Genomic DNA, 20871 nt, shown 5'->3' with positions numbered 1-20871 from the left:
AAACAAAACCAATCAACTTTGTTGTTGTGTACATTCACAACATTCACGGTTTGGGTTGATATTTTGGTGTCACGGTTCGATACAAAGAGATACTAGAGAAATGTCCTTGATTTTTTTTATTTGTTATTTACTAAAACTACATATTTTTTGTTTCAACTTTCAACAATACCCAACTTCTAGGGCAGTGGTTCTCAAAGTGGGGTCCGCAGACCCTCAGGGGTCCTTGAGGGCTTCCCCAGCCAAATTAGTTAACATAGCATCAAATCTGTTTAACCACTTTAACCCTATATACATAGACTATTTGAAAATCAATTTATTGTTTTGCTTTTTTCGAGTGGCACTGAATGAGTTAATATGTTGGTGTGAAACTCTGCATTTGAGTTCTGCAATACAAATAAAAACATTTCGGTTCATTCCGTACGGTCGTGTGGTACACCGGTGAACTTACTTGAACTTATCCGGACCATAGAGACTGCAGAATGTGGACAATCTGGCCAAAGCCTCCTGAATATGCAGAGAGGCATATCGTGTGGCAGTGTGGTTCAGCATCTTCTCTGCTGTCTCAAAGGTGGGCCATGGCATCTTAAGGCAGTATTCCACCACATACTGCTCATCCTAAGCAACACATAAAATAGTCCTCCATCAGCAAAGCGTGAAAACTTGATAAAGTTTTCAATTTTGGCTATGGCTATTTTTGAAAACTTTATGTTTTTCATTGTGGCTATGGCTAATTATAATATAACATTATCACTCCGCTCAAAACAGTGACAACATGCTCACCAAGATTTTCATCAGGTTGGTGTTGGCCTCTTCTACGAGTTCACACAACAAGTTGCCTCCATAACCCCCGACTGAAGCAGAAGCCAGCTGCTCCAGCACAAAGTCCAGCTTCACCTTGTAAACAAGCTGAGCAAGAAGTAGCATTGTCAGTAGTACAGTATAAACCCCCTAATCAAGGCAGAACCACATCAAAATTGGCTAATGGGAGGGCGGGCGGATCACTCAGACATAAACAAACCCAATACAACCATATATAGGCAGGACCACGGCCACGTCACGTATGACTCAGACATAACCATAAACAAACCTGTGTGTCTGCCCATATATTACGGAGATCCCTGATGTCCTTAATATGACGTCATAGTACTGAAGTCATAGCCTGGCCTCAAGTACTATGATCATGGATATTCCATAAATGAATGGGTATGTATGTATTCCAAATGGGCATCAGTGCTCTTAAACTAAAAGTAGGGTAAGTGATTTCCTTTGATTAAAATAAGCGTTAAATAGATCTATATTATGATAGTACTCATTGCTATACTGTGCTATACCAGTTCTTTAGTATACAGAAAATGCATTTTCAGATCGGGATACCAATTTTATCGAATAGATAGAGAGAACTCAGACAGGATACGGATTAAACAAGTGAAATTGGAAGAGATGAACTGGAAGACTCTGATAAAGCTGATAAATGGGTACTCTCTCCTGATTGGCTGACATTTTGCCACCTTCCTGAAAATGTATTTTCTCTTTATTAAAAAGCTGGAGAGATGGGGAGACTGAACAAACACTCTATATCTGTTTACTATCAAATTATAATGCTTTAACCTTTTACAAAAACCTTTTTGTTCTAACCAAAAAATATCACTTACCCTAGCTACTACGTCACTTTAACCGACAATCAACCAATATTCACAGTTCCTTGTGGAATGAATAATATAAATACATTTGGCTACGGTTATATTAAAAAAAAATAGATTTGGAAGAGACACTGACCTCCAAATCCAGCTCAAATGTTATTGCAAACTTTTCAGCTTCTTCAAATTTGTGCCTGTAGAGAAGCCTGCTGAGTCTGGGAACAGTAAACGGTGCAATTTATCTTCCATTATTGACCTCATATCTTCTGTTATTGACATCACATATGACATAGGCCGATTCAATTTACATTCCAACTATTAGTGCAAGACATGTATGTTACCTGTTCTCAGGCAAAGCCTCTGTGAAGCATCTCATGACAATAAAAGATATAGGCTCCTCTGGGCTAATTGAAGATAAAAATAAATAGACTCAGATATCACATCATGGTCAAATGTTCACTGTGAATCATTTACATATGAATCAATAATGGCAAATGTTAAAGATCACTCTTACTTTTCTGGGTTCTCAGATATCCCTTCAAGCAAATAAATTGTGTCCTGAAATGAAAGTTGACATGTGTAGCACAGTGTACAGCTATTGAGACCAAAGAACTGGTTATATTGCAATTAGCAAGAATTGTAGATTGTAGATAATTACCATGCTCATTTTTGTCTGAACGAGGCAAGAGGTAGAGGAGACATCGAGAGAATAGAGAACAGCCATGGAGGGTAGAGAGCGCACGTGAAGTGTACTCGCCTAAATAAAATCAATGTTAAACAAAAAAAACATACTGATATATATATATATATATATATATATATATATATATATATATATATATATATATATATATATATATATATATATATATATATATATATATATATATATATATATATATATATATATATATATATATATACACACATTAAAGGAATAGTTCACCCAAAACATTACTTATTTTCTATCAATTACACACCCCACGAAGCCTTGAATTCATGGAGATTTTTTAGTTTTTGACGCATTCCTAAGCCAATAATTTGATGACCGGCTGTGTTTCTAGTAGGAGACTACCGGAAACACAGCCGGTCATCTTTCAAATTCCCTCTAAAGAAATATGAAGGCTACCTTGTGGTTGTCCTTCTTGGTCAGTGTAATCATCTTCTTCATGCTGCCCTTTTCTTGGCTGAAATACAGATTGAGTTACATTAAAAAATATTAACTCAGTCTAAGAAATGACACAATACTTATAAGCAAGTAATATCTCACAAAATTGTGATACTGTACATACACCGCCATGGCAGCTGAGTCACACTCTGTGATGAGTTGGAAGTCATGTATGGCAAGATCAGGCCAGCAGCAAATCATGACCAGACAATGTAGGTCCCACATACTCAGAACATCCTGAAACCAAGAGAGAAAAATAAATGTACCAATAGCGCAGTGCTTATGTAACCTGACTCCGCCAAATGGGGGCGGTATTGACTTCACAATACAGCCTCCATCTGGACTCGCTCAGATAGTTGAGCTGCCCGCACCGCTGTGTGTTCGAACCAATCACTGGCTGCTAGGGGCGGGATCATCCAATAACCTGCCAAGCAGCTTGGGAAAAAAAAGGGACCGCCCCTTCATCGATTGTGCTACCGAGGTCCCAGATGGAAGTAGCCTGTGAAACAAATGTGACACAAGCTTCTTCCATCTGGCAGAGTCAGTTTAGTGCTTATGACCCCTGCACTATTACTACTGGAACACCACTAGCCCCGTTATGTGCCGTTCTCTATAGACTGCATATAGTTGCATTGCAAGAGACAATGGGTCATATAGTAATTACCGGTAGCACCTAAATTGCTCGCTGCTAGCCTAGGATCAAATACTGCCAGTCTGCCACAGCTTTTCTAAGATCAAATACTGACAGTCTGCCACTTTCTGCCTAAGTTATGTGCCTCTCCTATATACACCACTCTCTGCTTTCATGTGGTCTGATTAAATAAAGCAAAAAATATATAAAAGGGGCGGATTGACCATTCTTAAAAAAACAAAGCAAAACAAAAAACTCACATTTTACTTTGAAATATTTTTGATAGAATACAGCATAAACCTGTATAGAAGACATATCAGGGAACTAACAGACACTTTTGAACTTACCTCAGTGTCTAGAATATAGATCAGATTTTCCACCACCAGGATCTTCCTTACACCTTGCAAGTGAAGGTGAGAGAAACAACAGCTTAAACAACAGTTGCCAAGACATTACACTTTTCATAAGTGCAAATATCTGATAAAAGAACAATTATATCTTGAAACTCATCCTGATAACTGCCTACAACACATTTCTCCAACCAGGAGAGCAACATCTTTTTCTAGTACATTTAAAACTGCAATCCATAACTTTGTTTTGTGTGTGAATAAAACCTTCAGAACCTTCCAGAGCCATGTGGCCCATAGGTCAGGAGCCTCTCTCCTGTTTCCGTAGCGTGAGGTAGCTTGATTGATGTACAAGTACACCCCCTGGAAATGACGCTAGTAGTATGTAGCAGGGACTTACCCCCAATTCAACCCTTAATGCTGAGTGCCAAGCATGGAGGCATTGGGTCCCATTTTTAGTGTCTTTGGTATGACTAGGCCAGGGATTGAACCCTGTTCCGACCTCCCAGTCTCAGTGCGGACACTCTAAACACAAGGCCACTGAGCTGTAATCTTTATAGTAGAGCATGTTAATACAATGTAACTAACACAACTGCTGTGGTTATAGTTGGTCTACCTGCTCTTCTATTGAGAAATGGATGGTGGAGAAATGTAATCTGTGGTCAAGTAGGACTGGTTGACAAGTGGTATTATTAAGCTCAAATGCTTAATATACTGTATCCTCTGATCAAACATACTTTCTGTATTAGCTCAACAGTAGAAATGTTGGGGCTCATGTGGAGGACCTGGGTTTGAATCCAAGGTAGGACATACAATTTTACAGATTGCAGCTTTAAGAACAATTTCTCTTCTGGCGTAGAATGTATTTTTGACTGAATCGGGCAAAATCTCGTAATTATGTCAGTAATGATAATACAATTACATGATGGAAGAAATCACCTGGGATTAAGCTAGAATCCAGAGAGTGTGCAAGGCGCATAGTGGCCTGATGTGGTTCCAATGTCCAGTGGGTGAGAACGTCCTCTTGATTCCCCTTTAGAAAGCAATCAATTGAGAAGAACCAGTTTTTTTGGTATTAAAATTACAGCACCTTTTAACTCTTACCCTGCCAGAGTTTTTTCAGAACAGTCTGTAGCCTCTGCCAGGGTTTTGACCGATTTTGGTACCTTTTCGCATAGCCACAAAATATTTTTCTCAAGTATGATTGATCCCCAGAAAATTTCTAATCACAGATGAGATTCAGGTGTGGTTTCACAAATGTCAACGAGGTCAATTTGACCTTGTTGTCATGTGTTGTTTGATGTTTGAAAATAGCTCAAAACCAGTGGTTTCAAACCAAAAAACATTGTGAATTGTTTGTCCGTTTCAATTTTAACATTGAAGTGGATGGAGCAGCAAATCTTTGGAAATTGTTATCTCCTTATTCGTTTGGAATATCGAAAAGGTGTCAATACTAAATAATTAGAGAATCTTTTTAGAATGTTTTTTTTTTTTTTTTTTTTTTTCCAAGACGTTTTTAAACGTCTTTGGCAGGCAACAGCTAATTTCTCAAAGACGTTTATAAACGTCTTTGGCAGTTATAGAGTTAATTGGACCCAGTACAAAGTTGATTCTAAAACAGAGTGTGTACAGGCCAAAGGCCAAGCATAATTTGGTATTAAATTACTGCCTGAACCACCCAGATGGCCATGCTTTGCTCATTTAGTGCTGTCCCTTCAATGCCCTCTATTTAGAGGAATAAATCCATCTTCTGCCTTTTACACTATTCTCTAGGATGGTAAAGACATATGTACCCCAATAATGAGATGCACTTCATGGCTTAGATTGAACATCACTGCTGTACTGCATCCTTCCCCATGTGACTCATTGGTGGAGCAGAAGTCGATCTTGATGAGAGACTGGAGCTGAAAGGAGGCAAAATTTGATTAAATAACTACCTATCCATTAGTGGTTCGTGGGTCGATCCGTTGCCTGCAGGTACCTTCTCTCTCTCTCCTATTCTGTCTCCCTTCCAATCCCTCGCTCTCCTCTGTTCTCCCGGAATAATCTGAGCTCGTTTTATTAATTATGCACAGCTGGATCTATTGACACTGAGAAATTAATAGGATCGATGCAACTTGGATCTCCACTATTATTTGTAAACAAAGAGAGACGTAAGTATGAAACAATATACAGTACTACGTCAAGAACAGTGGCTTTAGTTTTCGATTGTTGGAAAAGCAAGCCACAACATTAGTCAAATGAGTAAAGGACGCGCTGTGAATCAATAAACACTGCGGGGTGACAAGCGCAGGAGATGATCCGTTGATAATTTCTTTGTAGATCATTTCCTATGGACTAACCTACAATATTGCTTGGAATAACAACAATTATGAATGAAATGCTGCGTGGATGTAAATTAACTGTTGTTGGAAAAACAACTCCCTCTCTCTCTGGAAAGCAAGTGTGGTGAAAAGATGGCACTTAATAGCCTGCCTTTTTTTTGGCAGGTTGCAGGACGGGTGAGGGTTGATGACCTTTATATATTTTCGCGGGCTTGGTGAGGCGGGTTGGGCATTCATAGCGGGCGGGTAAAAAAAAAACCTGAGCAACGCATCACTACTATCCATACATACACACAGCATATGAGAGTTGTCTTCAATTACCTCTTTCAAAGCTCCGACATCCGTTTTGTCAATGGCTAAAGAAAAAAGGATAGAGCATTTATAATGGAAAACAAATAAACTCCAACATAAGTATACATTAAGTCTTTTGCATAATAACCACATACCAGTCTGGATCTTCACTAAAGCAAGGTTTGTGATGTGGAAAAATCCCTCGTTTATGAGGAGTAGAATGCGATATATCCCTGCAAGCATGAAACAATAAAGCACATCCAACCTGGCATTACATCTAACATTCCATAACTTCATCCATTTCATTGCTCATAAAAAGCTCAATTTATTCCCCTTCAAATCAGGTTATAGCAGCACTCAGAAACTAGTTTCAAATAACCAGCTAGAAAGAAATCTCACCTGATGAGAGCTTATCCTCCTCTATGACGAGATGCCGGTATGTTTTATCATTTCTTTTACATGGTTTTTCCACCAAAGCCTGCAAGATATTCCTTTGTATTAATCAAACAAATAACATTCATTTTCAACTGGATAGTTATACAGACTTTCATTATGGCTGGGTCGACTGTCTCAAGCAGAGACACCTAAATATCGTGGGTGACTTCAGACAAGTACTGCATAACAATACAAGTTAAGAGGACAGTGCTACAATCCCATAAGGTGTAGGACACTGTTGAACACAACACATACCCTGGTGAAGAGGGTCCTCTTTTGTGGGACATATATCAAATGGAGTTTTCCATTTCTTTCGCAGACCACCAAAAACTGTCCTTCCAGACACACATCCACTGCATCCACAGCCGTTTCTGGAAGAAAACGTAACACCCCGCAGCCATCATTAGTAAACAAATATATTTTAGGGTAAAATAATTAGACTAAACAGTACGGTCACACAGCTCTCTGCAAAATAGTTTTATTAATTTGTTTGAGCTACCCATCCATCATGTTTGGCACACAGATTTCAATATGCACCATAGGGCTTTCACCAACTAGTCGACTAGTATAACCACTAGTCGACTCTGTTGGTACTAGTCGAATAGTTGAAAAAAATGGTTTTAATGCCATAGTAATGGCCCGTCTTACTATTATTATTATCCTCCTGACTTTATTTTTTACTTTATTTATTGCCTATTATTGGGCAATGGGGATCCTTGGAGACGCTGCTGTGGTGCTGTGCCAGAAGCGCTTCCCTTAAAACGCCATAAAAATAAGGGCAGGAGGATAATAATAGTAATATAGTAGTAGGATGGCATTAAAACGATGCCCCCCCCTAAAAAGAAGAAAAAAAAACGTCTTTTTTTTTTCTTTTTTTTTTGTAATTTTTTTTTTTAATGTTAATTTCGACTAGTCGACTAGTCGACTACTAATTGGTCAAAACAGTCGACTCACACAAATCATTAGTTGTGAATGCCCTTCACCATGAAAAAAAGGTTAATAGACTGATTCACAGAAGAGGGCGAAGCTCCAAAGAAAGAAAAATGACATCTAAACACAAACTAATTGATGCTGAAACAAGCAATATCAAAGAGATATTTACCAAAGTCAAGGTGCAGCAGGATGTTCTGATAATTCTGATCAAACAGAATGATGGTTCTGTCAGCAACAACAATGCTACTGTTCGTATCACAAGAGGAATAGAGACGCGGATTGGACTGCACCTGCAAAAGGACAATAATTTCTGTAAGATTTTTGGTCAATAGTTTGAAAAATGCAGTTTAAAAGGGAATAAGAGTAGAGCAAATGCAAGGTGTGTTGTGAGGACAGCCTGGGTGTCTGTCGATCACATGAATATTTTAACCACACAGCATGGTAAGACCATTCAAACGCTCAGAATTACCTTTTCACCAGTGGAAATTTTGACCAATGTATCCACTTGATACAAGCCACTGTTTTCATCCGAGACTGAAACATTGCGAAGCCGAAGACTGCTGGTGTCCTCGTTAGTTAGAAGTTCAACGTCGTTCCACATTGTAGTTCTCTAACTTAGACGAAAGGATTAAGATCACTCACTTAACGTCCCTGTTAAGAGCGCATATTACCTACTGTTGGCCTGTCATTGGGAAACAGGCAAATTATTACTAGTAGCGAGTGGCTGGTACCGAGATTGGGTCGCGCCAGGCTAGTAAATCCGTATGTATTTTTTCTCTAAAGTCACAAACTAGCCTACTACTCACAACTAAAGTGTACTGCTGGTCAGACCGTAAACAAACTGACTTATAGCGTTGGCGTCTGAAGTGTCAACACGTTAAAGCAGATCAAACAGACCACTGACAGACAGAATGTAAACATGTAACTTCAGAAATTGGCGGGCTGTAGATTCCATCCGGGATGCACAAGGCGGAGCTTCACTTTCGACAGGAAGTAAATGCGAAAGTCGAGTGGGTTGCCAGATCCGCCCGGTAGGGTCTCTTTTTCACGGTGTTTCGCCCAGGTGGACAGGTTTTTGAGCTTAGGTTTAGGCATAATTTCTGCGAGGTTAGGTTTATGGTTAAGGTTTTAGGCATAGTTTTTAAATGTTAGGGCTTAGGCGCAACCTGGGCGACACACCAATGAAAGACGGAGTCCCAGATCCGCCCATGGATCCCCACCTAATACTTGGTATTTCCCTTTATAGTTATTTGTTTATTACTAATGAATCAAGAATTCAAGAGAATCAAGGCTCACTTGTACAGGCAATGAAATATTGGTGTGACATGCCATCAGCAACTCAATATAGGGCTACACAAGGTAATATAAGAATAAGAATAGCACTGTATGAAATAAAATTAAACAAAAAACGACCAAGCAACAGGGAATGTGCAATTGGGAATGTGCAGATTTAAAGGGAAAGAACACTTTGGTAGAGGTTTGGGTAGTTACTTTAGGAAATTATATGTGTGCGTGGGAACTCATTTTAAACAAGCTTAGTGCTTTATGAGTTATCCAGTTTAATAGACCTTGTATTGTGAATCTACTCGTCTGTGTCATACGAGGGCTACCAGTGACATCATCGTTTAATAGGCAGGTGTATTTTTTTTCCCAAACAAGATTTGAAAATATATTTTTTTATTAACGCGAGAACAATGGATTCTCTTATAGCATTATAATTTTCCAGGAGTAGAAAGCCTGCTGTTTCTATAGCTTGGATTCACCATCGATGATGTCACTGGTAGGCAGGTTTCTGAACTGTCCACAGCCCTCCTCTGAGACACAGACCGAGTAGACAAAAATGGTATCATGTTATCATAAGCATTAGTGAGGAAGATAGGTTGAAAATGGGTGAAGTCGTCCTTTAATAAACTGCTGCTGAATATGGATACATATACAGGGTGGTGTGATTATTCTAATAAGCAGTGGTGGAAAGTAACTAAGTACATTTACTTAACTGTACTTTACTTAAGTACTGTACTCAATTTTGAGGTATTTGTACTTTACTTGAGTATTTCATTTTTTTTACTTCTACTCCACTACATCTCAGAGGCAAATATTGTACTTTTACTCCACTACATTTATTTGAAAACAAACATACATTAACCACTTTAACCCTATTTCATACCTAGGCTATTTGAAAATAGCAGATCTACAAGCTCACAATGCGTTGCGTTGCATCGCGACGGGTTGTGAGCTTGTAGATCTGCTATTTTCAAATATTTTGTACTTTTACTTTTGGTACTTAAAGTACATTTTGATACCAATACTTTTGTACTTTTACTCAAGTACATTTTGAATTCCGGACTTTTACTTGTAACAGAGTACTTCTACATTGCAGTATTGATACTTTTACTTAAGTGATACATTTGAGTACTTTTTCCACCACTGCTAATAAGACAGATGCATGTTTTAATACTGATCATTTTTTTATATTCTTATGGGGGTAAACTTGCATTCGGGGGATGTCAGAGATACAATCTGGCAACCAAGGCCCACATCCGCTCAGCAGCTGAGCTAGTAAGCTACACGACGACGACGGCTAGTAAGCTTTGTCGTTCAGTTCGTTGTACCCGTTCAGGAAAAATCTAAACAAAGAACAGTCGCCTTATAGAGAGTCTACCTCAAAGCCAACATGTCGGTGAGTAATGTTAGAGAAATGTCAAAGATGCATGACTATAGGACCATTGGCATCAAGTCGATGTAAGCTCGTGATTATATTTAGATGTCTAGGTTCATAAAGATGGCGACCGACTCGTCTGTACATTGGAAGGTTAACACTAGCATACCCAGCTAGCTACTCAGTTGAATTTGACAATTCACTTGACTTACTAACGCTACTTTTGAACGATAGTCATATATAAACAATATGATGTAACAAAACGATTGAATATCTGGAATTCTATTCACGCCAACGGAGGTTTAATGTGATGCAATAGTTTTAGCTTGCGTGGCTAATTTAGTGACAATGAATCCCTTAAGTCACCGTTAGGCCTATTAGCGAATGGTCTACAATGGTAAAACCACACGATATTACAAAAATAATAATAACAGGTTTCTTCAGATTTTAGGCAAGGCTTTCAATAAACCGTTTCTTTATACTTTAATCACGAATGCGTAGTGTTTATGTAAAGTGAATGCTATTTTGTTTTGTGCTCAACAACATGGAACCACTGTTGTCAACAGAAAACTGTGCTCATATTGGGGTTTGTTTAATAAATGATTCCCACTAGAGACACATGAATGAGCCTCTAGTCTGTCTTCCTGGGGTCCTGAACAAAGCAAGTACAATACAGATGTACAACAAAACAAAAAAATAATGCAAAAAGACAAATTAATTTGACTGAACTGTTGGATTTTATAATTTTTATCTTCATATAATAGATCCTCACTAATGCTCCTGATAAAATTGTGTCATTTTTTCCTACTCAGTCTATGTCTCATAGGAGGGCTGTGGACACCTCAGAAACCCATCTATCAGTGACATCATCGTTAGGAAGGGTTTTTCTTTTCTTTAGATTTTTATTAACGCAAGAACAATGGCTTCCATTATAGCATGCTAACTTTCCAGGAATAGAAAGCCTTTAGTTTCTATTAGCTTCGATTCCCCATCGATGATGTCACTGGTAGATGGGTTTCTGAACTGTCCACAGCCCTCCTCTGAGACAAAATAGTTATAGTGAGCATTAGTGAGGACCAATTATATGAAGACAGGTTGAAAATGGGTGAAGTCGTCCTTTAAACAAATACACTAATGACAGTTACATACTTAGTGTTACTTGGCAAGATATCTCTTGACATCTTTTTTAAAGTGATACATTTTGTTAAAGGGTTCCTGCATCCACACGCTTGTGTCACCAATACAAGTACAGCTGTGAACATAGCAGCTGTGTCTATAAGGCAGTAACTTCAAAAACATATCTAAAGGGTACCAATAGTAGGCTACTGCCTCTACCTGAAAACACAGTGCAACTGTCATAACTCATGCCCATTCTTTTCAGGCAAGCGACGACGACTCCGCTGACCTGCACAAAACAAGCTCACCTGCACATCACAGAAAAAAACACAGTACAGAGAGCTCCAAGTCGCCCAGAAGCTCCAAACACCACCATTCGCGGTCACGATCCAGGGACAGAAAACGTAAGTAGTACTTTTACTTGTTTGCCCTTTTTTGGGCGTTGAAATTTATATCAAACTCGAAGATTAATATAATCAAAATCTTCATAATATGGTCACCTATTGATCTGACACAGAGCTCAAGACCACGATGCTAGACAGGAGAGTGTGGAGGGCAGCGATTCAGGAGTCCCGAGTTGGTGTTGGCTAGACCGCAATCTTGCATCGCATCAATATGACACTATTAGATAAATGTTAAAAAAACATCAGTCTGTTAGTCCTAGCTGGGACTATATTTACCTACACAGAATCACAGGGGAAATTATTTTGTAATGTACTAAACTGACTTAGGTTTAAATGTATATCTTAAAACGTCTGTCTACTTACAGGTGACAGGAAGCAGAGACGAAGTCGCAGCAGGAGCAAAGAGGTAATTCGTGATTTCATTTTCATGCAAATCTTCAGTGCCTATAGATAATTTTAGATTGTGGTAAGTATATTTCATCTGGTTAAATCAAATGTATAGATTAAAAGCTAAAGATTTATAGGTTTCCAGATGGACAGGGCCTTATTCACATGAAAGATGCCCTTTTTTGACATCCCTATGTTTCGACATGTCTCAAAGGAACCTTTCCTCCTTGGATATCTGTCACTAATTGTAGCCGTTTTACATGAAGTGAAGAGTGAAGAGTAGACTTATTTTTTTTGTAAAATCTTGTGTGTAGATCACATGATAACATTTCTACAATAAATCATACTCAGCGTGCTAATGCACGAAGAGACTCTGAACAGAAGACCCTGCTGACATAGCAAAATTATATGCCTACTACTGGGACAGGTAACTATCAGCCATCAACTCATATTTGCCTTTTATTTTTACAAAATTAAGTAAACAATTTGGAATTAACTATTGTTTCTTTTACAGCTATGGATGGGCATAAAGACACTTTCAGCTAATACAAATAAACGAATAGCACATCTTTAATCCCATGGATAATTATCTTTAACCCACTAAGACCTGAGGCAGACTCTAAAAACGCCTTCCTCCTTTCAGAAAAACGTATAGCTATATATCGTCTCTGTCGGGTGGAAACCTCTCATGTCCAAAACTGACTTTTCAGGATTCAAATAAAAAAATTGCATAATTGGCAGATCCACAAGCTCAAAACGTGGCGCGAAGCAACGCATTTTGAGCTTGTAGATCTGCTAATTATGCTATTTTTTGTTAGTTGTTGTTTTGGAAAAGTCTGCTGCTTTTAATACTTTTGTGATGCTGTAGTATGATCAAGTAGGGCATTAATTTATGAAAACAAGTAAGACGCGCGAACGCGGGAAGCGAACGCAGCCCTATTTTTTTTTTGGTCTTTTTTAAATTGTTATGTTGTGTATTTACGGACTTGTAATCCGTGTTATTTCACCGTGATGGGGAGAGCGTAGAGAGAAAGTCACGTGACTGCCTCCGCCTCGTATTGAAGTTAATGGGGGGGGGATATGGTTCTCCTATGCACAGAGTTTCGGAGTTCCTAGTCATCTATGCACGGAATTGCCGTTTGTCAATCCGTGCTATTTCACCATGTTTGGGGGGCGATCGGGTTGGTTTCATAGTAAGCTCCACTCTGAGATCTGTCAGCAGCCAATGAGAGCGTGAGTGACATGGGGGCGCGGCTGCACACAGGCAGCGCCACAGACAGACGGAGACGCACACAACCCGAGCACGGTTTCATAGTAAGCTCCACTTGGGCGGAGGCGTGCCTTTGGCGCGCCTCCGCAAATACACAAAGTTAGAATATGGAGATAAGCGGTTTCTGCCCGACAACTGTAATAATATATAGCAACAGCTAAAATGACACAGAGGCGTTCCCAGCTTGAAAGGTATTGCAGGTCTAAATGGGTTAAATAGTAGTCGTTATAATTGGGCCTATTGGTTCATTTATAACCTGATGATCATAAGTCTAATTATACCTTTTGTATCACTTTGCCAGATTCAGTGAAAGACTAATTATTTTCCGAACAATTAGCATGCATTGACAACCTCCCGTGCTTTAGTGTTCTGCTAATGTTTAGTTATTAAATTACATACTCTGGAAAACAAGGTGAAATCCTATTGAGCAGGGAAGTAGAATAATGATTCAGAGCTGGTGCATAAGCAGGGAGCATCAACGGATTTATAGGTGTTGATTCTTGTCTTGTGGTACATTAGTGTGGCTCCAAATAGCACACACTATGGAAGATAACATAGAGGTGGTTTTACAGTTCAGGAATTGACGTTTTAAAACAAAATTGGCTGTTGCATTGGTTTATTTGGTGAGTTAAATATTTTAATACATATTTGCCATAATTCTGTTGGAGGTCCATCCTTATACACACATCACTGGATTCAGTTACATTTTGGTTATTTTGTTGATAACCTTGTGCAATGTGCATCCAAGTAATAGTTCTGTCTGAGAATTAGATATTGACACTTGCAAGCATGTTTTCAGGGCTCCCACACTGGGGAATTTCAGAGAAGCCTCTTTCTTCCTTTTTATTAATGGTTCACTTGTCAAATGGGTTAACTTGCAAAGTACTTATGTATCACATAACTAATATAAAAGTTTGATGTGGTTAGTTTAGCTCATGTACTTTATGTACTTTGACAAAAGCATTCACTTAAGCGCCAAGGGGTGTCACAGGACTGTTCATAGCATTCACTTAAGCACCAAGGGGTGTCACAGGACTGTTCATAGTATTCACTTAAACGCCAAGGGGTGTCACAGGACTGTTCATAGCATTCACTTAAGCGCCAAGGGGTGTCACAGGACTGTTCATTTATTTTTTATTTTGGTAATTAGATTTGACTTTTTTTAAAGTCTGAATTATGAAATGTTTAAGCAAATAGCAATGTCAAAATGAATTGAAGATTGGCTGGCCTCATTACGTTATTCCCACATTCATACTTCTTGAGTCATAGCAAGCTCAACATATACATTTCACTCATGAGCATGTTGTTTAAAATACATTATGGAAATAGATTTTCAGTGTGACGAGGTATTTTCAACCTGTCAACTTAAATAAGTATCATTTGCTGTAGGCCATGGTACTAACTCTTTTTGTTGCACTATTTTCCTGAAAGAGACAACTTCTTCTTACAGGCACGAAAGCGGGACCCTGAGAAGCCGTCAAAGTCATCCAAGAAACAAGATGAGCTGTATGAGCAGAGCGAAAAGGGGAAGGAGAGACTTTCAACAGAGAATGGAGAGGAGCGGTATCGACGCAAAGAAAAGAAGCCCTCCAAGGGACGCAGCCACTCAAGGTCACACTCACGGGAAAAGTGAGTGTAGTTAATAACCAAATGTAGTCTATTGAAGTGGGATTATGACTAGAATGTGACTGATTCCAATATCTTGCCCATGAGCAAGTCGATTTGAACTAATGGAACTGCTCATTGGCACACATAGACCATGGTTACCAGCTGCCAGATGTGAATGTGTTTATCTGTGAGTGTGATGAAGTTGAGCTTAGCTTTAAAAGAGGGTCTGTTCCCCTCCAGTTAACGGTAGGCAAATTGAAATGGAAGCTTTATTAATGCTGATTGGTTTGTTTGTTTTTGTTCCTTTGCACTTGCCTTAGAAATGTTTAAGAAATATGTTACTCTGGGAATGCCACTTAGCCAAGTCCATAATATAGTCCTCTGTTATTGATCATTTTAACTGAATATGTTGTCATGTTATTGATTTCCATGATCATTTAAGTGATTCCTTGCTTCCAGGCGGCATCACAGCAAAAGTAAAGACAAACGGCGATCACGGTCACGCAGCCGGGACAGGAAGAAGAAGGCGCGGTCTCGGTCAGGTTCCAGAACCAAACACAGGCACCGTAGCAAAAGCCGTAGTAAAAGCAGGTGAGTTTGTGAAACATTTACCACATGTTTGTTTGAATAACTTTATTGCCTTTCCTTTGTCTTTTAACACATTGGGTGCCAGAGGTTTATTAAAATATTATACTTTGAGTGCCAGGACTTTTTAAACATTTTGAACCTTTTTCAAGTAGTCACAAAAAAATTTCAGTGATCACCGTCCTCACGGTGATCCCCTCATTACACACATACAGGTCTCGTACAATCGGGGGGAAAAAATTTAAAACATTCGGAAATCCATTCCATAGTTGCAGCCAGTTCAAAAAAGTTAAATTAACATTGTAAAAAAAAAAAGTGCACAGGAGCCGAGATACAGGTTTTTGAAGTCATAAGTTAACCAGGAGGTGGATTGGAGTCTAAATCTTGTAGGAGTGATATTTCCTGTTGCTGTGAAGGAAAAAAAAAAAAAAAGTAATTTTTTTTTTTTTTTTTTCAAAAAACGTATATATACGGTTTTGGCACTCAACGTTAGTATGCGCAAAACCGTATATATACGGTTTTGGCACCCAATGTGTTAACAGTATGTTGATGACATTTGGGTGTTTTTGAATAGGGAGCGAAAGAAGAGGATTGAGAAAGTGCGCAGAAAGAGTCGGAGCAGGTCTGTGAGTCCACCAGCTTTCCGGGGCAGAAACACAGCTATGGATGCACAAGAGGCCCTGGCCAGAAGGTATTGCAACAGCTCAGAGAAACGAGTGTGTGTGTGAGAGGCTTTATTCCCCTTATACATTAATTTCCAAATAATGGTGACTAATTTGAACTATTATTAATGCTGATTTGCAGATTGGAAAGGGCCAAAAAGCTACAGGAGCAGAAAGAAAAGGAGACGTTGGAGAAGCAGCAACAGCAACAAGAGATAGCTGCAGGTGAATAGCACTGTCTTGGAGACTTTATCATTTCATTCAGAATGCATACATTGCCTTTCATCTGTGCTAATCATGTTCTGTTTTTAGTGGCCACTCCTCTGCTGTGTGACACAGTGGTTGCGGCTGCTGCAGCTGCCACCACCACCACCAACTCCGTTCTCAATGTGGCAGCGCTCTTGGCCTCTGGGACCCAGGTAACTCCTCAGATTGCCATGGCAGCACAGATGGCAGCCCTTCAAGCCAAAACGTTAGCAGAGACTGGCATTGCTGTACCCAGCTATTACAACCCTTCTGCTGTAAACCCCATGAAGTTCGCTGAGCAGGAGAAAAAGAGGAAGAAGCTATGGCAGGGAAAGAATCCAGGGGTAAGAATTCACTTGCTTCCAGCACCTAGTATGTATGTATGTATGTATGTACTCATATTGTGGTTCTCATTGTCTGTGTGGCTATTTACCAGTTCAGTCTTTGATGTTGACTGCGTCTCAATATTTCTTAAAGGACAAATCGCAGACCGCTGAATTGTGGGAGAAGCTCAACTTCGGAAACAAGGACCAAAATGTTAAATTTCGCAAACTAATGGGAATCAAAGTACGTACGAGCCCTTTTAATTATACTGGCATTTCACCATTTATATTTTTTAATGGACCACCCATGGAATTTCCCCAGACTTAACAGATTGTCTTATTCATAGGGAGATGAGGAGGGTGAAGCCGCAAAACCACTGAATGAGGAGGGTTTGAAGACTCTTCAACAGCAAGAGGAGATGTTTAGAAACCTTGATGTTCAATATGAGATGGCCAGGTCTCAGACCCACACCCAGAGAGGAATGGGCCTTGGTTTTGGGTCCGCATTTTCACGTGGAATGGATGGAATGATCTAGTGCCAAACATTGTGCTGTTTTGGTGTCTCTCGACTAATCATATAGGTCTATCAACTCACCGCTAGCCCTCAAGCTTGCATGGATGTTGCTTTGATCTGTAATTTATTTAGAAGCAAAAGATCTCACATCTTGGAACATTCTAATGTAAATAGTGAAATACTGAGCTCGTCTCAGAGTTTAGTAATTATGTACATCTTTACAAAAGTTAAATGACTGATGCTGTTTGAACTTAGATATTTGTTTGAAAAAAAATGTGATAGCTTTTTCTTTTTCTACTAAAAGTGATTGTTTGATTTGGAACATTGTCTAGGTCAAGTTAATATTTGTTTACATTCATCTACCAAAATGCTTTTCAATTTTATCTGAAGTCGATGTAGCATTATTGGAATCCAATTTTTTTTCTGGAATAGAAAAATCGTTGGATTGTTGTACGAAATGCTTGGGCTTGGGGAAAGAAGTAATCAGATGTAATTAAAATGAGTCAGTTTGTGTTGGATAAGGTATTTTGTATGTCTCCACATTCAGCCACAATTACATGAATATGATTTCTATTATAATAAGATGAAAGACAGTTTCATTAGCTATTGAACCTGATAGGGGAAAATATGCATTACAATATATACAAACTTGACACATAAATAAAAATACGATTTTCAGATGCTTGATTACAGTTACTCTTAATTTATTATTCCAACTTCATCCTTACATTCTTACTCCTACTTACATATAAGACTTGAGTACAGCACATGAGCCACACCAGTAATGAGGTTGTGGTTTGCAAACTCAAGTATAAGGAGCAGGATGGGGTACTCGCTGTGTCTTTTCTCTAGACTGGACTCTTCACTTAAGCCCATCCAATAAAGCAGCAGTGTTTGCATGGCTTCTGGAAAAAGCTCTGTGACAAGTTCCTCTGCAGGTGGAAGGTCACTGATTCGCTCAATATGCTGAACTTTAAAACTCTCTACTTGATGACTGATACTACTGTTTGCAGCATGGAATTGCTGGCCAAGCCACTGGCTTATAGCATTTAGCAGTTGACTTGAATAAACTGAATGTGAATGCTTGGCCTCCAGTAGTGCAAGCACAGTTTCAGTCACATCATTTTCCTCCAGTTTCCCATTTATATAGTGATCAATAGTGTCCAGGAACATGAAGACCGTCTCAGGCTGCCATGTGCAACCTTGACTCTTACGAGTTATTTTTTCCTCCAAGCTGTGCAGTTTTTGTCTCAGGGTAAATGAATTGAGTGGTGCAGGCTCTCTTTGCAAATCCTCGGCAGGTAAGTTACAGTAATCATGATCTACTGAGGTATCACCTGAGGGACCTGTATCTACCTGACTTACAGTCACCATTTCCTTAGCAAATTGAAAATGTGACACCTGCTTGACCTCCAAGTTTTCACAATACATCATGCTACTGGACATTGTGGGGTCACGCTGTACACAGAAGTTGTAGCTCATCTGAAGAGGGTTGTCATGTATTTGGGATTTCCATACATCCTAAAGAGGGAATATACAATGGATCAGAATATTTGCCATTTGATTTAACACATATATTGTTTTTGATAAAACAATTTGCAAAGCTATGCAGAAACATGCATAATCTGACCTGGAAGTTCTCCAACACCTCAAGTTGTTCTTGTTTGCTGTACAATTCAAAGGCTACTCGAAACAGTCCTTGGATGCTGTAGAACCAGAGGCTATTACTGGTAGATGGAACTTTCAACTCATGAAACCTAAATGCTGTCAGAAAACATGACGAAAATAACGTGGGTTGTATTGTATTTGCAATTCTGAAACAATGGCACTATCACAGTCAATCGCTCCAAATCGGAGTACGGTCGGGTTACCTGAGGAAAAATAGATTTTTGTGGCCAATCCTTTTTTGGCAAATTTTGCATGATATCTGGGATGGTTCTCTGTACGAATGTCAGTATTGGAGAAGAGATCAGCACCTAAATACAACGGTACAATTGGACCCTGAAATCGAAACAAACAAAAAGTTATGAATATATTCCACCTCTCCAAAGCACTTAAAAGCAGGGAATTAGAATTTTGCCCTTTTCATTTATGTGTAATCAAGAGGTCGTTGATCGCACTCAGTGTTTACTTTTACGTATATTTTGATGCCAATACTTTTGTACTTTTACTCATGTAAATTTTGAATTCTGAACATTTACTTGCAACAGAGTATTTCTACATTGCATTGTTGATACTTTTACTTAAGTAAAAAGTAAGTGTGTAGGCTAAAGCATAGGTCTACCTAGCTCTGATTCATAGCCTGGTCTACCCACCTTGTTTGGACATTCTGACAGTCTGAACGATGTTTGGTCAACCATGTCAATAAAACGAATCTTCCGTGAGCCCTCGTTGCAACGAGGTAAAGTCAACTGGACAGTCGTGGAAGTTGACATTGTCGAAAAGTTGAATCAAAGCCAGCCTCTCTTCAAATGTCTCAGCTGCTAAGCTGCTACCAGACAGTCTAGCAGGAAGACCTGAAGCTTGAAAATGGAAACGTTATCAAAGATAGATCACGGATGTATTAGAGACAGATGATGATGCACACGTTTCGAGGGGCAGACGATACAGCACAGCGCACAACACAGAGAGGCACAACAAGATAATCACCATTATATCCAAGACCAAAAAAAATGTCATCTCCGGTTTACTTCTAGTGTTGCCAGGTTTTATGAGAGAAATAAGTAGCCAGGTCTAGGAAAACAAGCCCAAAAGAAGCAAAACGTAACCTCGCATCACCAGTCTTTCCACCTCGGAGAAAATAGGCCACACGAGTACTATTTGAAAATAGACGATCTACAAGGTCACAACGCGTCGCAATGCAACCGACGCGTTGTGAGCTTGTAAAAAACTCTTGCAATAAAATGTTTGAAACATTCTAACAACACAAATGCTCCCTGGCACAAAACATTTTCATGAAAATATTTGAGAACCACTGTTTTAAATAATAATGAAAACATTTGGAAGCAAGCCTAAATAAGCAAGTGCACTTTAGAAACAATCGCAACCTATATTTACAAGTAACAGATTACAGAAAAGAAGCCCAAAGGTCGCTTATAATAAGAGGACATGGCAACACAGTTTACTTCCCGTATCTGCGTCACGTGAAGTAGGCGGCCGCCTTTTTAGGAGACCGGAAGCAGGTTGGAGTCTATTATTTCCCTATGATTATTTCCAATAGAAGAGTGAACGTGAACACAGCTTCTGAACCATTCTTTAACTCCGTGCGTGGTCACTGAACTACATGTTGGACCAGATCGTCACAAGCCACACAATCTTCCCGAGATTTTCA

General features: G+C 39.2%; 3 protein-coding genes across 8 annotated transcripts in view; 1 reads left to right on the top strand and 2 right to left on the bottom strand.

Annotated features, from left to right (window-relative positions):
* Positions 1–8674, bottom strand: part of kntc1 (kinetochore associated 1) — a 38494-nt gene extending 29820 nt beyond the window's left edge. For 4 of the 5 annotated variants that reach the window (XM_080432133.1, XM_080432132.1, XM_080432135.1 and 1 more), the window contains exons 1-17: positions 8236–8668; positions 7936–8056; positions 7089–7204; positions 6798–6876; positions 6554–6631; positions 6429–6463; positions 5577–5687; positions 4723–4816; positions 3784–3836; positions 2930–3042; positions 2767–2824; positions 2296–2394; positions 2152–2195; positions 1979–2041; positions 1777–1852; positions 781–906; positions 449–615 (exon numbers count right to left, since the gene is read on the bottom strand). In XM_080432133.1, coding sequence (XP_080288259.1) covers positions 449–615; positions 781–906; positions 1777–1852; positions 1979–2041; positions 2152–2195; positions 2296–2394; positions 2767–2824; positions 2930–3042; positions 3784–3836; positions 4723–4816; positions 5577–5687; positions 6429–6463; positions 6554–6631; positions 6798–6876; positions 7089–7204; positions 7936–8056; positions 8236–8367 — 1565 coding nt within the window. In that variant the 5' untranslated portion in view covers positions 8368–8668. Of the gene's footprint in view, positions 1–448; positions 616–780; positions 907–1776; positions 1853–1978; positions 2042–2151; positions 2196–2295; positions 2395–2766; positions 2825–2929; positions 3043–3783; positions 3837–4722; positions 4817–5576; positions 5688–6428; positions 6464–6553; positions 6632–6797; positions 6877–7088; positions 7205–7935; positions 8057–8235 lie in introns of all 5 variants that reach the window. The other variant, XM_080432134.1, reaches the window with a different exon arrangement.
* A 1632-nt stretch (positions 8675–10306) lies between these two features.
* Positions 10307–18061, top strand: rsrc2 (arginine/serine-rich coiled-coil 2). Its single transcript, XM_080432981.1, has 10 exons — positions 10307–10446; positions 11807–11945; positions 12311–12351; positions 15053–15231; positions 15670–15801; positions 16370–16486; positions 16600–16682; positions 16770–17047; positions 17181–17270; positions 17374–18061. Exons 1-10 carry the CDS (start codon positions 10441–10443, stop codon positions 17560–17562), a joined length of 1254 nt encoding a protein of 417 aa, XP_080289107.1. The 5' UTR covers positions 10307–10440; the 3' UTR covers positions 17563–18061.
* A 126-nt stretch (positions 18062–18187) lies between these two features.
* Positions 18188–20225, bottom strand: LOC308088513 (uncharacterized protein). 2 transcript variants are annotated; one of them, XM_080432983.1, is made up of 5 exons: positions 20190–20225; positions 19856–20062; positions 19412–19541; positions 19171–19304; positions 18188–19061 (listed from the first exon to the last, which is right to left on the bottom strand). In XM_080432983.1, exons 2-5 carry the CDS (start codon positions 19973–19975, stop codon positions 18279–18281), a joined length of 1167 nt encoding a protein of 388 aa, XP_080289109.1. In that variant the 5' UTR covers positions 19976–20062; positions 20190–20225; the 3' UTR covers positions 18188–18278. The 2 variants fall into 2 exon arrangements, with proteins under 2 accessions (XP_080289109.1, XP_080289108.1); XM_080432982.1 differs by lacking the exon at positions 20190–20225 and having other exon boundaries at positions 19856–20167.
* Positions 20226–20871: the final 646 nt, after the last annotated feature.

This window comes from Gymnoscopelus braueri (assembly GCF_963280865.1).
Source record: "Gymnoscopelus braueri genome assembly, chromosome: 7".
Taxonomy (NCBI): domain Eukaryota; kingdom Metazoa; phylum Chordata; class Actinopteri; order Myctophiformes; family Myctophidae; genus Gymnoscopelus; species Gymnoscopelus braueri.
Note: the sequence above shows the minus strand (reverse complement) of the source record. Positions and strands in the feature narration are given on the sequence as shown.